The 25,484-nt window shown below is 43.9% G+C and overlaps 1 protein-coding gene across 1 annotated transcript in view; it reads right to left on the bottom strand.

Moving 5' to 3' along the window:
• The window catches only part of LOC311124187 (uncharacterized protein), a gene marked incomplete at its 3' end in the record, with an annotated part of 166,627 nt that overhangs the window by 122,172 nt on the left and 18,971 nt on the right, over positions 1–25,484 (bottom strand). The window contains exons 4-8 of the mRNA XM_084198380.1: positions 14,379–14,502; positions 13,139–13,420; positions 12,263–12,343; positions 4,129–4,203; positions 1,940–1,972 (exon numbers count right to left, since the gene is read on the bottom strand). Of these exons, the coding sequence (XP_084054506.1) occupies positions 1,940–1,972; positions 4,129–4,203; positions 12,263–12,343; positions 13,139–13,420; positions 14,379–14,502 (595 nt within the window). The remainder of the gene's footprint in view (positions 1–1,939; positions 1,973–4,128; positions 4,204–12,262; positions 12,344–13,138; positions 13,421–14,378; positions 14,503–25,484) is intronic.

Genomic DNA, 25,484 nt, shown 5'->3' with positions numbered 1-25,484 from the left:
GCTGCCGCTGTGGTCAAGTACGCATTCAGATTTGAGCTTTGTGGCAGCTTGGAGCCTCCTAAAGTTGAAGAAGTTCCCGTCCAAACTGAAGTCCAGGGTCACACCACTCTCTGTTTCCATGTCCTTGTGCAGGAGTGTTGTGACACACAGGAGAAAGACATTGAATAGGACCAGCACAAGCACACACCCTTGCCTCACACTAGTACCAACTCCAAAGGGTTCAGACTCCTGACTGCCAATTGTTACTCAGGCCATCATCCCTTCATGGAAACTCATGCAAGATGTTCACAAATTTCCCAGGGCAGCCATACAGTAGTAGGACCTTCCAAATGAGTTCACGGTGTACTGTGTCAAAGGCTTTGGAGAGGTCCACAAACGCCATGAACAGGTCTTGTTTCTGTACACAGCACTTTTCCTGCAGTTGGTGTGCACTGAAGATCATGTCCACCGTGCTTCTGTTCTTTCTGAAGCTGCACTGGGACTCCGGTAGCATGTCTTCAGTGATGGTGTCGATGAGTCTGCAGAGCATGAACTTCGCCAAGACTTTTGCCAGCAACTGCAAGGAGGGATATGCCTCTGCAGTTGCCACAGATGGATTTGTCCCCCTTATTTTTGTATATGGTAACAATGTTTGCATCCCTCCATTGATGGGAGCTGCTCTCTTGTCTCCATATCTCAGAGATGAACAGGCAAACTGCTCTGGTACAGAGATAGCCCCCCTGTTTTAGGATCTCAGCAGGGATGAAGTTAGGTCCAGGAGTTGTGTTATTCTTCAGTGACCTGATGGCGGTGCAGACCTCAGAAAAGGTGGGTGGGAGATCAAGGCTCTGGATGATGGGCAGGGTTGGGAGCTCCTCCAGGTCTGAGTAGTCAACTGGGTTTGGCTGGTTTAAGAGGGCTTCAAAGTGTTCACCTCACCTCTGGACTATCTTAGTTTGGTCCTGCACTTCTGAGGGGACAGAGAAAGCAACTTCTTAGGCCATGGGTGGTCTTCAGGGTATAATACAAGTTGTGCATGTCCGCACAAGATTGGATTTATTGTGCTTTGGAGCTCCACCACTCATGTTGTAGATGTCGTAGAGCACTCTGTGCCACCCTCTGCTGCTCTTGCCATTGCTTTTTGAGGGCCTCAAAAGTAGGGTTGTTGAGTGTGGATTTATGTACCTTGTGTTTGCTGTTAAGTAGGGTGGAGATGTACGTGGAGTTTTCGTCGAACCAGTCCTGATGTTTCCACACACACCTAGCACACATCCTACCTACTTTCCCCGACCCACACACGCACACACACGTGCGCACGCACGCAAGCACACACACACACTACTAACAGCGTGGGTTCATATCTGTGAAACTCTTCCAATAGAGAGAGATCATTCTGTCTCATTATATTCAGTGGTTGCATATCCTACATTACACTGTGCCATGGGAGATTAGTAAGATAATAGTAAGCACACCATGGAATGCAATAATGAAGTGTCTGGAGTTTTGTATGCAATTCATGAACAGAATTCTGCTATTGTTGGAGAATGACAAAATTAATAGGAAGCAGTACAGCAAATCCCCACAGAGCCGGGGTATACAGTATAATGAATGATGTGTATATCACTCCACTGTCAGTAGCAGAGCTGTGTCTGTGTGTATGTGTGTGTGTGTGTGTGTGTGTCACACCGTCTCATCTCCCGATGTTGCGCTCCTTCTCTCCCCGTTCTTGGAGTACAGCAAATGGTACAAGTAACTGACCTGGTATTTGGGTCACCAGCCCCTGTCCTAATCTGTATAAAAAAATACTCTGCTCTGATTGGCTCATGTTGCCTACATATTTTCTTCCTGATTGGACGCCAACTGACACGTGGCGAAAGTCTCTCCTCAGCTTTTTCAGTAATACAGGATAAAGTGTGTGTGTGTGTGTGTGAGAGAGAGAGCGGGAAAGTTTGAGACTTACTTTCTCTGCCAGGCCCTTGGACCCAAGGATCTCCTAGAGAAAAGAGAAAGAGAAAGTGAGGCAGAGAAGTTTCAGTGTTCTAATTTTAACACCAAAATGTACAATGCGAGGATGTTTTCAGGACTTAGAAGCAATAAGAGGACAGTTACAACTTTGTTGGACCTACTTCCAGTTGGTTATTATTATTATATATTTTTTTTTACAGCTCTTCGGTGTTTGCAAAGTTACCTTTTTGAAGAAGTAAAGGTAGTGATGTGATGCTCTTAAGACACCAACAGCTAAACATAATTCTATGGCATATTTTGCATGTATTGTACATGTGCACCACTGAAGCTAGCCACTACCGTTACATATCATTGCATGAGCAGCACAACAGAGAGCGGATGAAGAAAGATATCTAAATGAACACACTGGTCATTAGCCAGATACTCTTATCCAGAGTGCATTTTAAAGGGAAAAAGAAAGGATGGAGGGAGGGAGGAGGAGGAGAAAAGAAAGGGGTAAGGAGGAGTGTTGGAATAGATCCCTAATAAACCCTGAGGCAGAGATAGAGAGAGATGGGGTAAGGGAGAAGGCGAGAGAGAGAGAGAGATGGGGTAAGGGAGAAGGCGAGAGAGAGAGAGAGAGAGAGAGAGAGAGAGAGAGAGAGAGAGAGAGAGAGAGAGAGAGAGAGAGAGAGAGAGAGATGGGGTAAGGGAGAAGGTGAGAGAGAGAGAGATGGGGTAAGGGAGAAGGCGAGAGAGAGAGAGAGAGAGAGAGAGAGAGAGAGAGAGAGGGGTGGGGGGTAGAAGTAGAAGTGAAAAAGAGAGGGAAAGAGAACAGACAGACAGAGAAAGTAGTGAACAACAAAGTGAAAGCAGTGAGAGTTAGAGTGGAAAAACTGCATGAAGCAAAAGTCCATGAGAGAGGTAGAGATCGTTTTCAAGGGGAAGGGGAAAGATGTTGTGGTTAGGGACATCAACCTGGAAAATCATGTGGAGGGAGAGGGATCAACGCGAGAGTGTTTGGGGGTCTGGGTTGACCTTTCAGAAAGGTTGGACAGGAGAAAAAAAGACAGAAAGAAAAGAAACAACAAGAAAGAACGAGAACGATTGACTGAGACTTCCAGTCTTAAGGGACCAACACACACACACACACACACACGTACAGTATTATTAAGTTCATGACCCTGGTGTGCAGTGCAGATGTTTCAAAGCCAATGCCCTGAATTCAATAAGAAAAGCCTAGATGACTTATACCACTCTGACACACCAGGAATGTAATGTGTGTGAGTGAGGGAGTGTGTGTGTGAGTGCGAGAAAGAGAGAGAGTGTGTGGGTATGTGTGTTTGTGTAGGAGTGTGTGTGTGTGTGCTGCACTGTGCACACGTGTGTCAGTGCATAATGCTTGTTGTGTAAATGAAGTTGCAGTCGTGGCATGAAGACATCTGTTGTCAAACGGAAAGAGAAAGGAAGGGGTGGGGTTAACACTATAATTAATAATGCCATGGTAACAATATGGCTTACATAGAGACTTCCTTATATTGTCCAAATAAGAACATCCTTTATTGTCCGCTGTTATTTCATTGGTTAGTGCTATCACTGCCAGACACATACCTGGATCTCATTACGAACTCAGACAGCAGTTTAAGAGTCAGTGACACCACAACTATGAGCTCACACATGCACACACTCACCACATAAGCAGGCACACACACACGGCTCTGTTCCTGTTATTGTGTCTGGCTGAGGAACAGTATTCTATGGGATTGATTACTCCTGTCTGTAGTCTGCCAGAGCTTTGAGTTAACAACAGCTCTCCACAAGACAAACAGCAAGCCTAATGAATGGATAATTGGAAATAGATTGCATTATTATGAATCATGAAATGAGAAAGGGTGAATATGGCTTTAAAATATAATTTGAAAGAATATTATTTATTTGGCAATCTAGCACTGTTGCACATTTTTTAAATAAGAACATTTCTCAGTAGTGGTGGAGGAGGGGAGATATTTATCATGCTACTGTTGTCTCTTTGGCTGAGAGTGGATTAATAATTATCAGGGGAGGAACAATGATTATAAGGGGGAAAAACAATGGAATATTTTGCTCGCTCCCTTTGCCTACCTGGTCGTGCTTAGCCAGTGGTCTTGTTAGTTTGTCTGTTCATATATTTGAGTGTGTGTGTGTGTGTGCATGCATGTGTGTTACCTGATTAAAGGCAAGAACCTGCTGCTCCAGGTCATTTTCGGCAGCGCGGCGACTCTTGAGGGCACCAGGGGGGCACTAAGAGAGAGAGAGAGAGAGGGATCATGGGTCAAAATAGCTCTCAAAAACTCTAGACAGCATTCTGCCTTTTCCCTATAGTTTTCAGCTATTAGCTTTGACCACGACTGGCTAATGTGAACTACAATCCCGACGCTGTGTTTTAAAGTTTAGAAACTTCAATAATCACCGGTTGCGATATGGCTTTCGGAACATATGGCCCTTATCTTTCATCAGTAAAAAAGAACCCTTCAAATAAAAAAGATACACTTACTGTAGCAGTTACAGATCCATACAGCTATGGGTTCCTCCATCCAACGAAACTCCACTTCCACTACACTTCCCGAGTTACACACAGGTGTTCAGAGCACGCTAGATGGCCGTGTGGGAACACTAACCCTAACCCTATCAAGGTGTGTATCAATTTAACCTTTTTAAATGTTTTATTATTATTTCTTGCTGATATGGAAGATAAGGTCCATATGCTTAAAAAAACGTATTGCAAGCGACGCGTGTTAATGTTCAGATTGAGCGTCGGGGCTCTTAACAAAACTCCCCTGCACAGAAGACGCCTTCGTTTAATGACTCTTATGTGTAATGGAAGATCAAGGGCTCGGGTCAAAGGTGGCAATGTGTATCGGGGAATGTGTATTGTGAACACAGCTGCACTGAAAAGCTAAACTGAAGACAAAGTAGTCCAACAGGTCAATATGTTGAGGGGTCTTCCATGGTAACACACAGTAAGTCTAGCCCTCTCTAACACTACAAGTCTAGCCATAAAACCAGCCTGGTCTCATAGACTAGATTTAACATAGTAAATGTAAATCTGGGACACTCAAATTAGTATGATATGTTACATTTGATATGGTTACATAAAACAGAAAGTTACTTAACCCAAAAAATAAAGTAGGGTGATTGGTCAGGGTGGATGGGTGGGCATATAACACGAACGTTTAGCATCCCAAAGATTGTGTGTTTGAATCTCATCGCAGACCACTTTAGCATTTTTGCTAATTAGCAACTTTGCAACTACTTAGCATGTTAGCTAACCCTTCCACTAACCCTTTAACCTAACTCCTAACCCTAACCTTAACCTTCAACCTAACCTTAACCCTAACCCCTAACCCTAACCCCTAGCCTAGCTAATGTTAGCCACCTAAGTAATGTTAGCCTTAGCCACCTTGCCACCTATCTAACAAATTGGAATTTGTAACATATGTCATGACTCGGTCATAAATAGTTTGTAGAAAAGGACTCCTTTTGGTCTCTAGTATGGGAAGACTGAGATTGTCTTTGTTCCAGAGACTCTTTGCCGCATAAAAACTCTTACTGGAATCTTATTCCTGACCTCCAAATGTTTGGAATGGTCAGTGGGGACCTAAAGAATAATCACGTCATATTGTTTATTGTTATTGTTGTTTGTGATGTCATTAAGGATGGTATAACGGAATAACTGTAACTCTGAAAGTGTACACGTTCTATTTATCAAGCTTACATCTAAATGTTGTATAAAATATATGATTAAGTATGAGAGTACTTTTGTGAAGATAGCAATGTGATTTTATTCTTCTAATGAGATAATTGTTCTATATAAACTTTTGCCCAGTAAGTAACCACGCCCAAGTGAGCACAGACATTGGATCGGCGTGTTGGAACGCCCCCTTTTTACCCGAGGATAAAAGTAGTAACGAAATGTACATTTAGACCAGAAAGTGTGAGAGTGGCGACTGCATGTTTAGAATGGTTAGAACTTTGAATCAGAGACCAGAAAGCGTGGAGCTGTGGCTACACGGCTTAAAATGGTTAGACCAGAAAGACCAGCCGCCGTGAAGCGCGTGCTCACATTACAACTGGTTGAACCTCTACAGACCAGCCGACATGCAGCGGGAGCTGAACGTTACAAATGGTTGACACTCTAAGACCAGGAAAAGTGAGACGTTAGTCCACACGTTTGAAATGGTGAGAAACTCTGAAACTCTCAATCTCTACACAAGAAGAAGAAACTCACTAGACCATAGCATTACCAGTCTGCAGCTGGCATGTAAAGTTGTCTTTCACTAAAGACACGAGTTAGGAAGGACAATCCCATCTCAGACAACCATTGGTACATTCTAATGAACACTCCATTCGAAGACAAGCTGAGTCTCACCGAAGTGGGATAGGACACTCAAACCCTTTTTGAGAAAGTGGTTCAACAGAGAGACGACGATCAAGGAAAGCTACACGTAAATATGCATTGCATTTTTTATCAGAATGAGCGGTGGTTTCCAAATGTAACAACGATAAGTTGAATCTCTTTGTCTCTCCCTTTCACTCTCTTTCTATTGACCCCTCCTTCCCCTAACCAAGCAGTCATGCTATTGTTAGTCCAGTCCATTAGGGACCTGTTTTCATTGTATTACGTTAGCAATCAATAACCTATACCGTGTGTGTGTGTTTATGTATTCTGTGTTATTATTTAGTTAGTGAGTAAATAAATAATTAAGCCAATTTGTGTATTGGTGATTCATCAATATGGTTAGGGTTCTTGCAGATATCAAGGAGTATGCGACGTTCAGAATGAGACTGATGAGGTAATGATAAGTGACTGTTATCGATATATATATCTAAATATCTTCTAAGAGTTTAATTTGGGAGATGGTAACTCGTTAAACAACTTCTTCCATGGTGCTCCAAATTCCTAATAAGTTAATTGTTACATGATTAATTTAAAAGAGTGACAATTAAACATAGTTTTTATTTAATTTATTTTTTTGGGGGGTAGATCAGCTTTAATATTGCAGATAGATTGTAACTTCCATCAATGTAATTGTCTGCATCACTTCCAATCCCCCATATGTTTTTCTTCTCGCAAATATATAGTGGCTTGTGAAAGTATTCACCCCCCTTGGCATTTTTCCTATTTTGTTGCCTTACAACCTGGAATTAAAATGGATTTTTGGGGGGTTTGTATCATTTGATTTACACAACATGACTACCACTTTGAAAATGCAATTTGTTTTGTTGTTGTGTGAAACAAACAAGAAATAAGACAAAAACAGAAAACTAGAGCGTGCATAACTATTCAACCCCCCAAAGTCAATACTTTGTAGAGCCACCTTTTGCAGCAATTACAGCTGCAAGTCTCTTGGGGTATGTCTCTATAAGCTTGGCACATCTAGCCACTGTAATTGTTGCCCATTCTTCAAAGCAAAACTGCTCCAGCTCCTTCAAGTTGGATGGGTTCCGCTGGTGTACAGAAACCACTCCACAAATTTCTTGTTAACAAACTATAGTTTTGGCAAGTCGGTTAGGACATCTACTTTGTGCATGACACAAGTAATTTTCCAATAATTGTTTACAGACAGATTATTTCACTTATAATTAACTGTTTCACAATTCCAGTGGGTCAGAAGTTGTCACGACTTCCGCCGAAGTTGGTGCCTCTCCTTGTTCGGGCGACGTTCGGCGGTCGTCGTCACCGGCTTTCTAGCTGCCACCGATCTACGTTTCTTTTTCCATTTGTTTTGTCTTGATTGTACACACCTGGTTCCCATTACATTATATTATTTCCCTATTTAACCCTCTGGTTCCCACATGGTTTTGTGCGTGTTTGTTCTTTGTTTTGTGTCTAAGACTTATGTGAGCTGGTGTGTTTTCCCTGCGTGGAAATTAGTGTTGTTTATTTTTCGAGTAAAGTACGTTGTTTACTCAGTTCTGTGTCCTGCGCCTGACTCCGTCCTACCGCTGCACATTGACACTTGACAAAAGTTTACATACACTAAGTTGACTGTGCCTTTAAACAGCCTGGAAAATTCCAGAAAATGATGTCATGGCTTTAGAAGCTTCTGATAGGCTAATTGACATCATTTGTGTCAATTGGAGGTGTACCTGTGGATGTATTTCAAGGCCTACCTTCAAGCTAAGTGCCTCTTTGCTTGACATCATGGGAAAATCAAAAGAAATCAGCCAAGACCTGTAGACCTCCACAAGTCTGGTTTATCCTTGGGAGCAATTTCCAAATGCCTGAAGGTACCACATTCATCTGTACAAACAACAGTACGCAAGTATAAACACCATGGGACCACGCAGCCGTCATACCGCTCAGGAAGGAGACGCGTTCTGTCTCCTAGAGATGAATGTACTTTGGTGCGAAAAGGGCAAATCAATCCCAGAACAACAGCAAAGGACCTTGTGAAGATGCTGGAGGAATCAGGTATAAAAGTATTTATATCCACAGTAAAACGAGTCCTATATTGACATAACCTGAAAGGCTGCTCAGCAAGGAAGAAGCCACTGCTCCAAAACCGCCATAAAAAAGCCAGACTACGGTTTGCAACTGCACATGGGGACAAAGATCAAACTTTTTGGAGAAATGTCCTCTGGTCTGATGAAACAAAAATAGAACTGTTTGGCCATTATGACCATCGTTATGTTTGGAGGAAAAAGGGGGATGCTTACAAGCCGAAGAACACCATCCCAACGTGAAGCACGGTTGTGGCAGCATCATGCTGTGGGGGTGCTTTGCTGCAGGAGGGACTGGTGCACTTCACAAAATAGATGGCATCATGAGGAAGGAAAATTGTGTGGATATATTGAAGCAACATCTCAAGACATCAGTCAGGAAGTTAAAGCTTGGTCGCAAATGGGTCTTCCAAATGGACAATGACCCGAAGCATACTTCCAAAGTTGTGGCAAAATGGCTTAAGGCCAACAAAGTCAAGGTATTGGAGTGGCCATCACAAAGCCCTGACCTCAATCCTATAGAAAATGTGTGGGCAGAACTGAAAAGGCGTGTGCGAGCAAGGAGGCCTACAAACCTGACTCAATTACACCAGCTCTGTCAGGAGGAAAATTCACCCAACTTATTGTGGGAAGCTTGTGGAAGGCTTCCCGAAACGTTTGACCCAAGTTAAACAATTTAAAGGCAATGCTACCAAATATTAATTGAGTGTATGTAAACTTCTGACCCACTGGGAATGTGATGAAAGAAATACAAGCTGAAATAAATCATTCTCTCTACTATTATTCTGACATTTCACATTCTTAAAATAAAGTGGTGATCCTAACTGACCTAAAACAGGGATTTTTTACTAGGATTAAATGTCAGGAATTGTGAAAAACTGAGTTGAAATGTATTTGGCTAAGGTGTATGTAAACTTCCGACTTCAACTGTACATCCACATACATATACATATACATAAATATAAATACATATACATACATACACATATACTTTTTATATATTTCCCTTTATTACTTTCCAACCCCACCACCCCTTCCCTAATTGGGGTAAACTAGTGAACAACAATGCTTAGGCCACTACTTCCAGCTTATACATACTATGTACATTTTATGGACACTTAATTTTACAATTAAACATAGTTAGTTGATTTGATAAATAACAGTCATCACATTATTGAAAGTCACGTCACGACACATATCATACATTTTGAAAATTTGTAACATATTGTACGAATTGCAATTCGTAACATATCATACAGTGCCTTGCAAAAGTATTCATCCCTCTTGCCGTTTTTCCTATTTTGTTGCATTACAACCTGTAATTTAATTAGATTTTTATTTGGATTTCATGTAATGGACATTCACAAAATAGTTTCAAAAAATTCTAAAAAATAAATAACGTAAAAGTGGTGCGTGCATATGTATTCACCCCCTTTGCTATGAAGCCCCTAAATAAGATCTGGTGCAACCAATTACCTTCAGAAGTCACATAATTAGTTAAATAAAGTCCACCTGTGTGCAATCTAAGTGCCACATGATCTCAGTATATACACACCTGTTGTGAAAGGCCCCAGAGTCTGCAACACCACTAAGCAAGGGGCACCACCAAGCAAGTGGCACCATGAAGACCAAGGAGCTCTCCAAACAGGTCAAGGACAAAGTTGTGGAAAAGTACAGATCAGGGTTGGGTTATAAAAAAATACCAGAAACTTTGAACATCTCACGGAGCAACATTAAATCCATTATTAAAAAATGGAAAGAATATGGCACCACAACAAACCTGCCAAGAAAGGGCCGCCCACCAAAACTCACGGACCAGGCAAGGAGGGCATTAACCAGAGAGGCAACAAAGAGACCAAAGATAACCCTGAAGGAGCTGCAAAGCACCACAGTGGAGATGGGAGTATCTGTCCATAGGACCACTTTATGCCGTACACTCCACAGAGTTGGGCTTTACGGAAGAGTGGCCAGAAAAAAGCCATTGCTTAAAGAAAAAAATAAGCAAACACGTTTGGTGTTCGCCAAAAGCCATGTGGGAGACTCCCCAAACATATGGAAGAAGGTACTCTGGTCAGATGAGCTTTTTGGCCATCAAGGAAAACGCTATGTCTGGCGCAAACCCAACACCTCTCATCACCTTGAGAACACCATCCCCACAGTGAAGCATGGTGGTGGCAACATCATGCTGTGGGGATGACTGGGAAACTGGTCAGTATTTAAGGAATGATGGATGGCACTATATACAGGGAAATTCTTGAGGGAAACCTGTTTCAGTCTTCCAGAAATTTGAGACTGGGACGGAGGTTCACCTTCCAGCAGGACAATGACCCTAAGCATACTGCTAAAGCAACAATCGAGTGGTTTAAGGGGAAACATTTAAATGTCTTGGAATGGCCTAGTCAAAGCCCAGACCTCAATCCAATTGAGAATCTGTGGTATGACTTAAAGATTTCAAAGTGGTAGGCGTGTTGTGTAAATCAAATGATACAAACCCCCCAAAAATCTATTTTAATTCCAGGTTGTAAGGCAACAAAATAGGAAAAATGCCAAGGGGGGTGAATACTTTCGCAAGCCACTGTACGAAGTGGATGATGGACATACACCAATTAATACATACCATACGAAATGCAACATATCATACTAATTGGAGTATTCCAGATTTAGAAAACTAAAGGTTGATAAAACTGTCATCTCCCACTTCTCTCTGTGACATCGCTCTCCTATCTTTATCAAACAGCTGATGTCTCTTCTACCTGGGCGGCAGGTAGCTTAGTGGTTAAGAGCGTTGTGCCAGTAACCGAAAGGTCGCTGGTTCTAATCCCCGAGCCCACTAGGTGAAAAATCTGTCGATGTGCCCTTGAGCAAGGCACTTAACCCTAATTGCTCCTGTAAGTCGCTCTGGATAAGAGCGTCTGCTAAATGACCAATTATTATTATTATTATCTTCTCAGAACTATAGGTGGGATGTGTGTACTGCAGCTCCTGGTTCCGTTCTAAACAGTGTTTCTGGTGAGCCCTGCAGCAGACAGCTCAGAGTGCAAGAGAAGAGGGAGGAGAGTTGGATGTCTCTTCCTCTCCTCCTCTTCAAAGTAAATCACTTTTTTCTAGAGGGTTCTGAAAGTCTACTGGGCTGTTCTACAGTTCTTCAGTTCTGAAGGTGTTCTGAATAACGGATCTCTCCCTGTTTGTCTGTCTTTCATACCTAGGCCTATATGCACGTACAGACAGACACACACAAACACACACACACACACACACACACACACACACACACACACACACACACACACACACACACACACACAGGCACACACACTCTCACACTAACAAACAAACAAACACAAGCATGAAGGACACTTCCACATACTGTATGTACAAAAGGTCTGTACAGACAAAAACAGACATCAGGGTGGAAATGCCTTCAGGTTCAAAATAAACTCAGAACTGGCTGTGCTCGCCACCCATACCTGAGCTCTTTCTTTCTCTCTTTCTCTGTCAACATGGTTGATTCTGCACAATCTGCTTGATACCAACCATGTGGGAACACTTTCTCCAGGCAAAAATACACAAAGGCAGCAGGCCTACATATGATGATGGGTGTTGGAGTGATGTGTGATGGTTGTAAAAGCGTTGTGTGATGGTCGGTGTGATGGTTGCAGAAGCGTTGTGTGATGGTTGTAAAAGCGTTGTGTGATGGTTGGTGTGGTGGTTGTGGGAGTGATGTGTGATGGTTGTAAAAGCGCTGTGTGATTGTCGGTGTGATGGTTGCAGAAGTGTTGTGTGATGGTTGTAAAAGCGTTGTGTGATGGTTGGTGTGGTGGTTGTGGGAGCGATGTGTAATGTCTGGTGTTCTCACCCGAGCTCCAGGTATCTCACAGCAGGCCTCCTGAATGGCCAAGGAGGCATCACAGTACACCATCGCCTGCTGAATGTCCATCTGTGAGACAGACAGAGATGCAGAGGACAGGGGGCAGGGAGAAAAGAAGGGCGAGAGAGGGGGGACGAGAGGAAGGAAGAGAGAGAGAAAGAAAGAAAGAGAGAGAGAGAAAGAGAGAGCGAGAGAGAGAGAGAGAGAGAGAGAGAGAGAGAGAGAGAGAGAAAGAAAGAGAGAGAGAGAAAGAGAGAGCGAGAGAGAGAGAGAGAGAGAGAGAGAGACAGAGAGAAAGAGAGAAAAACTATTGTTAGAGAACAAGTATACCCACTACAACCCCACTACTACAGCCCCAACCATCACCCCTAAATATCCCTGTCCCCTCCTCCCAGACTCTCCACCTCTCCCTCCATCTCTCCCCTCCTCCCAGCCTCTCCACCTCTCCCTCCATCTCTCCCCTCCTCCCAGCCTCTCCACCTCTCCCTCCATCTCTCCCCTCCTCCCAGACTCTCCACCTCTCCCTCCATCTCTCCCCTCCTCCCAGCCTCTCCACCTCTCCCTCCATCTCTCCCCTCCTCCCAGCCTCTCCACCTCTCCCTCCATCTCTCCCCTCTTCCCACCCTCTCCACCTCTCCCTCCATCTCTCCCCTCCTCCCAGCCTCTCCACCTCTCCCTCCATCTCTCCCCTCCTCCCAGCCTCTCCACCTCTCCTTCCATCTCTCCCCTCCTCCCATACTCTCCACCTCCCCCTCCATCTCCCTACTCCCCACATACAGGTTGACCCAACCCCATCTCCCTACTCCCAACTTCCTACCACAATCAACCCCCCCTCCTCTCCCTCCCTGGTCCTCCAATCAATACCTCCACAGGGGCAGCATCGGTGGCTCTGATGCCTAGCATGGTGTGTCCCTCGGTGGGTAGCTCTCCCCGGGGCTCCAGGGGCATGGTCTGGATGGAGCTGCAGTCCACGTGTAGAGAGGCTGCTCCCTGTTGGACACTGAGGGCCAGTTTGTGCCAGCCACTGTCCAGGAGAGACTCCACGCCCTCCCCGCTGAACACACACCCAACCGGGTCACCCAGGGGATCGGCCCCCCGCGCACGCAGGGACAGGGTGGCCTCAGGGCCATTCAGGTCAAGAGAGAACTTGGGGGGAGGGATGACAGAGTGGGGAGAGGGGAGGAAGGAAGGAGGAGAGAGTGGGAGAGTGGGGGAGAGGAGGGGGGATGGGAGGGGAGGAGAGGTGAGGTGAGACACAGGGAAAAAAACAGTTGTATCACATCTGATTGGGAAATAACACCTCTACAGAGGAGTCTACAGATCTGATGGAATCGGATATTGTATTGTAGGTGTAAGCAATGCTAAAGCCAATGCCTCATTGAATATGCCTATCCAGTCTCAAGCAGTAGCCGCTAGGAGAAGGAGCTACAAGTTTGGTACAGTGCTTTGTGTCTCAAAGTGGGCTACATAGAACACACTGCAAAGTTAGCAAAGACATGGACAAAGGTAATATACTAATTATTGCATCTGAAAACACCCAATCAATCATTTATAATGAGATGGTTTGCCCACAATTCATCATATACATGGAGTATTTAAATGTGGCTTCAGACTTATTATAGAAGTGACAGACACTCCAATATTTCATCATAGAAGTAACATGAATTATAATGAGAGAACAACAGAGAGAGAGAGAGGGGAGAAGCTGAAGGGATGATAGAGAGTGGCGAGATGGAGGAGAGGAGAGGAAAGAGAGAGAGAGAGATGGAACAGATAGAGGAGATAACAGAAGAGAGAAAGAGAGAGAGAGAGAGAGAGAGAGAGAGAGGAGGAATAGAGAGAGAGATGGAACAGATATAGGAGATAACAGAAGAGAGAGAGAGAGAGAGAGAGAGAGAGAGAGAGAGAGAGAGAGAGAGAGAGAGAGAGAGAGAGAGAGAGAGAGAGAGAGAGAGAGGAGGAATAGAGAGAGAGATGGAGTGAGAGGGGAGAGACAGAGGAGAGGAGAGAGTGTGATGGAGAGAAGGAACAGGGGAAGAAAGATAGTAATAAAAGAGGGTAGAGGACAGAGATGAGAGAGGGAGGGGAAAAGAGGAGTGTATACCTGTGGGTATCCCTGTTCATCAGAGATCTGGAAGAGGTAGATGTTGTTTCTCAGTGTTTTCTTCTTGAGGAGCAAAGTGAAGACCAGCGTGAACTCATCAGGAAGACCATGGGGGAACACCTGACTGAGAAAACACACTGTTAGACACACACACACACGCATACAGTCTTGTCCAGCTAACCTTGTGGGGACACACAATTCAGTCCCATTAAAAATCCTATTTTCCCTAACCCCTAACCCTAAACCTAACCCGTACTCTTACCCTAACCCTAACCCTAACCCAAAAACCTAATCTTAACCCTAACCCTAAACCTAACTCTAGCTCCTAACCCTAACCCTTAATGTAATTCTAACCCTAACACTAATTCTAACCTTAACACTAAACCCCCAGAAATAGCATTTGACCTTGTGGGGAGTAACAAAATGTCCCCAGTTTTTGTTAGTTTACTATTCTTGTGGGGACTACTGTATGTCATCTGGCTATGCGCCATGCCATAGGCTGTATTCTTGTTCATTTAGCAGACATGATATGCTTATAAGTCCCCGTGCCATTATTTTATATTATATGATTTTATAGTAAGAAGAATATAATCGAACTTAGCTGAATAAAATAGAAACAATATTTTTTCCCATTCCGTAGCGAGGGTGCCATATGAAGTGACTATGTTGAGCGTAAAAGTGATCATTTGAAACAAGTCCTATATTCTAGATTTAGAGTTATTTGGCAACTTTAGTTGTCAATGATACAAACCATAGAATGCCTTAGAAATTAAAAGATATATGGGCTGCATAATGTGACTATAGGCTATTGATGATTTGAGAAAGTCACAAAAAAAGCTTACGCTCCGCTTCTTGCCTCAGGCTGCACACGCTGTTCTCTAATCAAGTGATCATATTTTCACCCAACAGACTATTCTCAATTTAATCTTGTCTTTACTAATATGTAAAATTAGTTTTGATTTAGAATGGACATTATCAAATGGGCAGGAGCAGGGGCAAGAGAAAAAAAACATGTCATCAGTAGCGAATTGAGGCCACTTTCCCGCCGGTTCGTTTCACTCATGTTGTTGTAGGGTAGGCTACTCCGGTTATTTCGCTGCTCAACAGGTGATATTCCACCCAAACTCTGTATGCCATGGGCTCTCCAACCTTGTTCCTGCAGCTACCCAGCGCTTATTTTGGGAAACCAAGTGAAATCTGTTCGGGAACATTGATAGTAACATGTTTTATCAAGGCTATTTCATTAAACTGTTGACAGTCCCTCTCTCTGCGTGATGGAAAAAGGAATAAAGGAGAGAGGAGGAGATGAAAATGCATGGTGGTGAGATATTCTGTATAGAGTGGCTTGCGAAAGTATTCACCCCCCTTGGCATTTTTCCTATTTTGTTGCCTTACAACCTGGAATTAAAATGGATTTTTTGGGGGTTTGTATCATTTCATTTACACAACATGCCTACCACTTTGAAGATGTAAAATATTTGTTATTGTGAAACAAACAAGAAATAAGACAAAAAAACTGAAAACTTGAGCGTGCATAACTATTCACCCCCCCCAAAGTCAATACTTTGTAGAGCCACCTTTTGCAGCAATTACAGCTGCAAGTCTCTTGTGGTATGTCTCTATAAGCTTGGCACATCTAGCCACTGGAATTTTTTGCCCATTCTTCAAGGCGAAACTGCTCCAACTCCTTCAAGTTGGATGGGTTCCACTGGTGTACAGCAATCTTTAAGTCATACCACAGATTCTCAATTGGATTGAGGTCTGGGCTTTGACTAGGCCATTCCAAGACATTTAAATGTTTCCCCTTAAACCACTCGAATGTTGCTTTAGCAGTATGCTTAGGGTCATTGTCTTGCTGGAAGGTGAACCTCCGTCCCAGTCTCAAATCTCTGGAAGACTGAAACAGGTTTCCCTCAAGAATTTCCCTGTATTTGGCGCCATCCACCATTCCTTCAATTCTGACCAGTTTCCCAGTCCCTGCCGATGAAAAATATCCCCACAGCATGATGTTGCCACCACCATGCTTCACTGTGGGGATGGTGTTCTCGGGTGGTGAGAGGTGTTGGGTTTGCGCCAGACATAGCTTTTTCCTTGATGGCCAAAAAGCTCAATTTTAGTCTCATCTGACCAGAGTACCTTCTTCCATATGTTTGGGGAGTCTCCCACATGGCTTTTGGCGAACACCAAACATGTTTGCTTATTTTATTCTTTAAGCAAAGACTTTTTCTGGCCACTCTTCCGTAAAGCCCAGCTCTGTGGAGTGTACGGCATAAAGTGGTCCTATGGACAGATACTCCAATCTCCGCTGTGGTGCTTTGCAGCTCCTTCAGGGTTATCTTTGGTCTCTTTGTTGCCTCTCTGATTAATGCCCTCCTTGCCTGGTCCGTGAGTTTTGGTGGGCGGCCCTCTCTTGGCAGGTTTGTTGTGGTGCCATATTCTTTCAATTTTTGAATAATGGATTTAATTTTGCTCTGTGGGATGTTCAAAGTTTCTGATATTTTTTTATAACCCAACCCTGATCTGTACTTCTCCACAACTTTGTCCCTGACCTGTTTGGAGAGCTCCTTGGTCTTCATGGTGCCGCTTGCTTGGTGGTGCCCCTTGCTTAGTGGTGTTGCAGACTCTGGGGCCTTTCAGAACAGGTGTATACATACTGAGAACCCGAATGGTGCAGTGGTCTAAGGCACTGCATCGCAGTGCTAGCTGTGCCACTATAGATCCTTGTTCGAATCCAGGCTTTGTCGTAGCCGGCCGTGACCGGGAGACCCATGGGGCGGCGCACAATTGACCAATGGTCGTCCAGGGTAGGGGAGGGAATGGCCGGCAGGGATGTAGCTCAGTTGGTAGAGCATGGCGTTTGCAATGCCAGGGTTGTGGGTTCGATTCCCACGGGGGGCCAGTATAAAAAATAATGTATGCACTCACTAACTGTAAGTCGCTCTGGATAAGAGCGTCTGCTAAGTGACAGATCATGTGACACTTAGATTGCACACAGGTTGACTTTATTTAACTAATTATGTGACTTCTGAAGGTAATTGGTTGCACCAGATCTTATTTGGGGCTTCATAGCAAAGGGGGTGAATACATATGCACGCATCACTTTCCGTTATTAATTTTTTAGAATTTTCTGAAACAAGTTATTTTCATTTCACTTCACCAATTTTGACTATTTTGTTTATGTCCATTACATGTAATCCAAATAAAACTCCATTTAAATTACAGGTTGTAATGCAACAAAATAGGAAAAACGCCAAGGGGGATGAATACTTTTGCAAGGCACTGTAGCTAAAGGTAATGTGTCAGCCTATTAATTATGAAAATATAACTATTACTGTTGAGCGTGAAAAACCCAGCAGCGTTGCAGTTCTTGACACAAACCGGTGCGCCTTGCACATACTACCATACCCCGTTCAAAGGCATTTAAATATTTTGTCTTCCCCATTCACCCTCTGAATGGCACACATACACAATCCATGTCTCAATTGTCTCAAGGCCTAAAAATCTTTCTTTAACCTGTCTCCTTCCCTGTAGCTCAGTTGGTAAAGCATGGTGCTTGCAATGCCAGGGTTGTGGGTTCGTTTCACACGGGGGCCATAATGAAAATGTATGCACTCACTAACTGTAATTTGCTCTGGATAAGAGCGTCTGCTAAATATATCTACAACGATATAAATGGATTAAACAGGTAACATCAATAAGGGATTATAGCTTTTGCCTGGTCATTCAAAGAGCAGGTGTTCCTAAAGTTTTGTGCACTCAGTGTATACTATATAAGATCTTTGAGGAGAATTGCGGTCCATTGTCTGAAACTACTGTCTCCGTGACTCCATGGCAGTCAAAGGCTTATTTGATGGTGGCCTCAGTCGAAGTCACTCTCATTTCATCTACCTCAATGTATTTGGAGAAGTAATCAACAATCAGCAGGTACGTTTTCTTGTTCCACTCAAACAGGTCCATTCCCACCTTTTGCCACGGTCCTTCAGGAACTGAGGTAGGTATAAGCGGCTGTACTGTGTTTTTAGCAGATTTCACACCTGTCGACTGCTTGTGGGATTTGGAATAAAATTCCTGGCCACCACACTGACTGCTGGGCCCTTGCTTGGCACTTTGAGATTCCTTGATGTCCTTCATGGATCTTTTGAAGTATTTCACCTCTGAGTGTCTGTGGTATTTCAAGTCTTTCACCTTTCAGAATAAGGTCACCTGCCATGAGAAGCTCCGCCCTGACCTGCCAGAAAGGTGCCAAGTATGTGTGCAACTTGTGTTATCCCGGCCATTCGATAAGGCAGTATTGTTTAACCTTTTTGCAAGATTTGTCGGCTTGTTGTGCCTCTGTGGTCTGTTTCACTCGAGCCTCTGCAACTGGTAGTGAGGAAACGATGGTATCCATGTACACTATCTTGTCCAGTTGTAGGTCGTCGGTGGATGGTGCGTCACCCATCGGTGCCCTCGACAGCGTATCTGCAGTGATGAGATTCTACCCTAGCACATGGACGATGTTGTAGGTGAATCTCAGAAGTCGCAGTGGAAATCGTAGGACCCTGATCTAGGGCTCTGGAGCCTAGCAACAGTACCAGGGGTTTGTGGTCAGTTTGTAGTGTGAACTGCAGGCCCTGAAGGTAAGGAGTCAGTCTTTCACACGCCCACGTGGCTGCTAACGCCTCTTTCTCAATCTATGATTAGCGCTTCTCTGTATCAGTCATTCCTCTTGAGATGTATGTCACAGGTTTCCAAGTGTTGTCAGCCTGTTTCTGAGTCAGCACCGCACCTATGCCGTATGACGATGAGTCTGCTGCAACCGTCGTCTCAGCCGTGCACGAGTACTGAGCGAGCGCTTTTTGGAGAACTCAGTTCCTCCTTGAGCTTCTGAAAAGCAGTCTTTTGGGGATGCCCCCAGCACCACTCATTCCTCTCTCGCCTCAGCTCATTCAATGGCATGCTGTATGTAACCCGTTGGGGCAGAAACTTAGCAAGGTTGTTCGCCATGCCCATCAGTCTGCGAACATCTGCTACACATGTACCTTGACCTTGTTGGGATGTGGCTCCAGTCCTGAAGCATTAACCCTGTGACCCAAGAAGATCATTTCAGCCTTTGCAAACTCACACTTTTCGTTGAGTGTGAGACACTCCTGCTGCATTTTCTGTAGCACATTTGTGAAATCTCTTGTCTTGTTCTTGTCTGTCACATCCAAATACCAGAATGTCGTCAGCATGGCACCCAGCACCCTTGGAAGTTCTCAAAGATTTGAGACAATGCTCGGGCACCGATAATATGCCAAACGACAATCCGTTGAAGTGGTAAGTGGTACCTCCCAAATGGTGTGATGAAGGTAGTGAGTGGGCTTGACTCTGGTGTGAGTGGGATTTGACAAAATCCAGATCGAGCATCGAGCTTCGTGAAAAATGGCATTTGTCAACATTGCGAGTGTTTCATCTACCGCTGAAAGAATGCGACGCTCTCTTATTACTGATGTATTTACTCTGATGTCTCCATTTGCTTTCGGGACAACCACATTCCGGAGCACCATTCTGTGGGCTCTGTCACTTTGGTTATGACATCGATGTTCTCCATCCTGCCCAGCTCTCCATATACTTTTTCTCTAAAGGTGAGCGGAATACATTGCTGTGCTGAAAGAGCACAGGGTGTGGCACCATCTTTAAGCTCTATCTTGTATGACTCTTCGAGTTTCCCCAGTCCTTGAAAGATGGACAGATAGACGGCGGTGAAGTCTTTCTCTGGCTGTGTCACTTCTTCGATTCTGTGCACTAACTGTAGGGCCTCTATGGCTGGTAGGCCTAGGAGTGGTTGTGTCAGTCCTGCTACGATCTACACCTCTCGTTCTGTGCTGTGCCCTTTTGCTATCAGCTTGTTCTTAAAGCAGCCTTTCACATCAAGCAGATTGTGCCCCAGCCCGTATAACATATTGGTTGGTCTCACCAGATATGGCCGTCACAGCTGCTCCTGTGTCGAATTTGAAGCTGATGACTTCCCCATTCAGATTAATTTTATTTTACCTTGAGAGGACATAGGAGCCTCCTTGGATGGACAGTCCTTCCATCCATGTTCACGTCCTCCTCCACATCTTTTGCACTCCTTTTCACTTTTGTTTGGCCCTTTGTATGTTGTCTCTGCACTTTGTTGGAATTTCTTCCGTTTATTCTATTTTGCTTTGATGGCGTCCACGTTTGTAGTGGTTTCTCCTCCTGCTGCATTGCTGTGCAGTAATGTTTGCTGTTTCTTTACAGTTTCACTTGTCTGACTCTTTGAATAGCTTTTGCCAGTGTCTAGTCCAACTGAAGCTGTTCTGACAGCCTCCTGTCATTTATTCCAAGAACAATTCTGTCTCTCATCAGTTTTTCTTTGAGCACACAATGCTCAGACAGCTTGTGTAAAGCTGTGATGAATGCCTCTGCACTCTCTCCCTCATCATTTGAGATCTCTCAAAAATAACATTGTGTTTTCCTAAACAGTGCCGCTCAAATGCTCCTTTTACATTAGCATACTTCTTTTTATCAGCATCAGTCAATGGCGATGCTTCCAAAATATCATCAGCGGCATCCCCCATAGCATATATAAGAGAGTTGTATTCAGCCCCGATGCCAGACGAAACCTCTCGAATCTCCTGATCCATTCTGTGGTGTTTGAGAAGTCAAAGGGCTCTGGATGAGTTAGCTAATTTCCCCCCAACATCGGACACCTCCTAACTTCGGACACTCTCTAGTGGTTGGAGGACTAAATCACCTCGAGTTCAACATTTAAATGGACTGGAAAATAACGGTACGTTTTGCGACTAACGACACCCTTCTAGCTAGCTGACCACCGATTTTCAGTGCAATTTATGTAAGTTAAGTTAGGTTTTGAGAGTTTTCAAAAAAGTTATATATGTATACATTTTGTGGAACACGCTGCATATTGTAAAATTCGACTGCGCGACAGACCACACATCATTTAATATCCAACTTTTTACCTCTGAAATATAGCTAACGGATTTTCTAATGTTGCTAGCTTAGTTGCTAAATGTTGATAGAACTGCTAAGTAAGCAAAAAGGAAATAAATTGTAAGCGTTAGATAATTCATATCACGAAAACAGCTGAATGTTGTCAAGGTAAAGTATCAAAATTGGAGTCCTCTGACAGAGGCGTTTTGCACAATCTGCAAAAATGTATTTGGAACTTTGAACCATTAACTTTTTGACACCTATCACTGTTGGCTATGTTTCATTTTACAACAGCTACATAGAGGCAGTATTTAGTCACATGTGACAATGTATGCATCAATATTAAACTAATTGGGACACTAATTTTCATTACAGATATCATCAAACAAAAAACGTGGGTACACTTTCAGTTATTCTGAAAACGTTCATCACCTTTCAATGCCTTAGCTTTGAAATGTAAATGTTTATACATATTCAGATTGAGTCTTTCTAAAATGTGTATAGTATGCCAAGTTATTTAGCTACATGTATTAACACCACATCATGGAGAAAGTCAAGAGGAAGCAGTGGAGTGAGGTGGACATGTTCCATGCCATGGAGGACTGTGGGGCAGGGATGGCTATCCGCCAGGCTGCCAAGGTTGGGCATCTTTTGTTTTTAGGAGATGACCATGTGTATGTGAATTGTATCTGCTAGTAACAGTTTTCTTTTCTTATTTACCAAGGTGCATGGTGTACCTCGGCAGACCCTGGCGGACAGGCTGAGCGGCCGGGTGACCCATGGTTGTCGCAGTGGACCACCCACATTGCTTGCACCAGAGGATGAAAATTATCTGGTGCAGTACTGTATCTACTGCGCCAGCCATGGGTTCCCCTTCACCAGACAGAGGCTGATGAAATACGCCAACAAAATACGCAGGTATTTGGTGTTTTATGTGTTTATGTATGTAGATTGGTGGACTGATTGTTCTCAATGTGTGTGATGTAAATGTGGATGTGTATGGTGATGCCAAAACAAACATTTTCATCCTGGATGGACAATTATATATTCTATTCTATTGTAGGTTTCGGCACCCAGGGGAAACAATCCCACCACTGGGGAAGAGGTGGTGGGAAATGTTCAGGAGGAGGCACAAGAACCTGAGCTTGAGGAGGCCGGTCACCCTGGACAGGGGGAGAGCTGAGTGTGCCACACGTCCGACGATGGACACATTCTTCACTTCTTATGAGAAGCACTTGGAGGAGAGTGGATTGAGGGAGAAACTCAGACAAATCTATATCTGCGATGAGTCTGGGTTTCGTAGCGACCAGAGCAGGCACAAAGTGCTGGCTCCCCGGGGCGCAAAACACGTGTACCAGCAGGCTCCGGGGACCAAGGAGCACATCACAGTGCTGGCCTGCTTCAACGCAGTTGGGGAGGACGTCCCCCCATTTATCATCTACCCCAAGTGTTTCCCCGGTGGACACTACACACTGGGAGGCCCCCCCCCAAGCCACTGAAGTGTCCCATTTAATGCCGTTTCGGTCCCTACTGGGTCCCACCACCGCCTCTCCTGGAACCAGCAGCACTGTGCCGTCCATCAGCACCTCCTCCCCAGTGACCACAGGAGGACCCTCAGCCCCTGCTCCAGTCCCAGCCCTAGCTCTAAAAGAGCACCCCCTAATAGAGGGGGGGCTGATAGCAAAGTACCTGGGGCACATCCTTACTGTCCTGAAGTATCGGCTAGACCGATACAGAAGACTCCCTGTGGTCGCCACATGCCTCACCGGGGAGGAATACACGCGCCAGTGGCAGGAGAGGGGTGAGAAGAAGAGCGTTGGGCATCCCTCAGAACACAGAGGGCACAGGAGAGGGCTGCCATGGATGAGACCATTGACGCCATCGCCTCTGCTGGACCCCCTGCTGGAACCCCTCCTGACAGCTGCATCACCACTGCCAGTGCCTCCCAGTGTGCAACACCTGTTAAATTAACACATGTTAAATTATGAAAAAATGACTGTTTGTTACCTATTTTATAAAACAGCAATGTAAAAAAAAAAATCTCTCTTTACATATCTACAGTCCATTGCACCAGCCCTCAAGTCATCTCCACCTCCTCCAAAACGTCTGCAGCTTCCTCCAGAAGTATTGATGTAAAAAGGTTGAAAAGGGTTTACATGAAACATGCTCTGTCTAACACTACTTTTTCTCAAACTGCAGCACAGAAAAGGAAGAAAAAAGCTCCAATGTCACACCACCCATGGCACCACTCTCATGTACTTCATAATCTGTTTCTCTCTCTCTGTTGTATCAATTACTATTGTTGTTGAATAACTTCTACATTTTGCAAAACCATGTTTTTCAATTTGATTATTATTTAATTTTTTATAAAAGAAGACACCACCTCGCTGCGGGGAGCATGATCCGCCTGCAAGCTCCCCTCAGGAGTGTAGATCCGAGGTGCCATGGGTGTGCTGTGACTTCTGCCAGCACTGGTTCCACTGTAGGTGTGTGCAGTGGGATCCAGAGGTAGCGGTGGAGCTTGACTTTTATTGTGAATTTTGTGACAATATAGGGATGGAGGTCGAGATTTAATTGTTTGTATTCATATGAAATTATTTATTTGTACAAAAAAAAAACATGTCTAAAATATAATATATATTTATTCAACCCATCTTGTGTATTTCTTCCTTTACTTTCCAAGTGCATCTCTGCAACACAAACTCCAACAGTGTTTTCATTGTTTATGTCAATACACATAGCTGAAATTAAAGTTGTATTTGATGTAAATTATTAATACTAATATTTTAGTATTCAACTGTTATCTACTTTCTCAAAAGATAAGATTAATCTGTAAAACAAACAATGAGACATTATTTTGTTACAACACTGAATATGTTGGTGAAGTCCACAGGAGGGCGCACCGGGCTACGCAATGAAAAGTTGACAGGCAAGTCATAATTTTTTACCGGAAGGCTAGCCAACTATCTAGTAAACATTTCGGATACGAGGTTGGTGTCTCTTTTTTCAACAAAATTATACGGATATATCTTGTAATTGAACAAAATAGTAAGGTGGCCGATAACTGGGGGCCGTATGCCGATAATACGGGACTTATTTTTTTTGCTAAACCGCTTATCAAAAAGCTGATAATAGTAATATTTCCACTGAAATGTCAAACATGCTAATTGCTAACCCATTAGCTAACATTTTTACGACACCAATAATCACACAACTTTGATCACAAGATAACACTGTTGAAGATAATACATTTCTTAAACGCTGTTGAATATGCCGATAATACGGGGTTCCACGCTAAAAGTACAGCTGCTACTGCCATTTTTTCCTGATTATTTTGCTTGCAGAGAAACTTTTCCTCCTCCTAGCGTTTTTTTCTTCTCCTCTCATGTCTGTCCCTCTGTGTTGCTCAGTGAGGGCCAGGTGTTGCCTAGCAACCAAGACTCCATACCATGTTCTTTTCCAGAGCGACTTAGTGCATATATTATTTTATTTTTTCATACTGGCCCCCCGTGGGAATCGAACCCACAACCCTGGACGACGCTGGGCCAATTGTGCGCCGCCCCATGGGTCTCCTGGTCGCGGCCAGCTACGACAGAGCCTGGATTCGAACCAGGATCTCTAGTGGCACAGCTAGCACTACTGCGCCACTCGGGAGATAGTAGTGCTCCAGTAGCGTTCACTTCACCAGCTTAGGGCATGCCCGGGCCAGCATGCATCTGTAGTCTACTTGTGTGCTGCTATAGCCCCTTGCTTTAGCTAATGTCATGGAGTTCGCTAAATATTTTCATAAAGAAACTGATAAAACACACAGGTGCTAAAGTGCAGTGATTTAGTGTCCACAAGACACCTATCCCAAAAGCATGCTATGTGCACATACTAAAGAAAGGAACGAGGTGGGTAGATAACTAAGTGTGTCATTGTAGCAAAGTATTTATAAACTAAAAATCAGATCTCTTAAACATTTTGTTCATATATCCTTGAAATAATATAAATAATATAGCCTAAATAATTCATTTTAATTCCTTCTTAGGCTCCCTGTCTGGCTCCTGACCTACTTAGAGTGTTTATATGCTGTTTAATATGACATGTAGCCTATTTGAAATGATGTTTGCTTCTTACATTCACCTTTTTATGTTTATTCAAATACTTATGGTTTGGTTTCAATAC

Source organism: Coregonus lavaretus (genome assembly GCF_964263955.1).
Source record: "Coregonus lavaretus genome assembly, contig: HAP1_SCAFFOLD_449, whole genome shotgun sequence".
Lineage (NCBI taxonomy): Eukaryota > Metazoa > Chordata > Actinopteri > Salmoniformes > Salmonidae > Coregonus > Coregonus lavaretus.
This window is presented reverse-complemented; position numbering and strand designations above follow the sequence as displayed.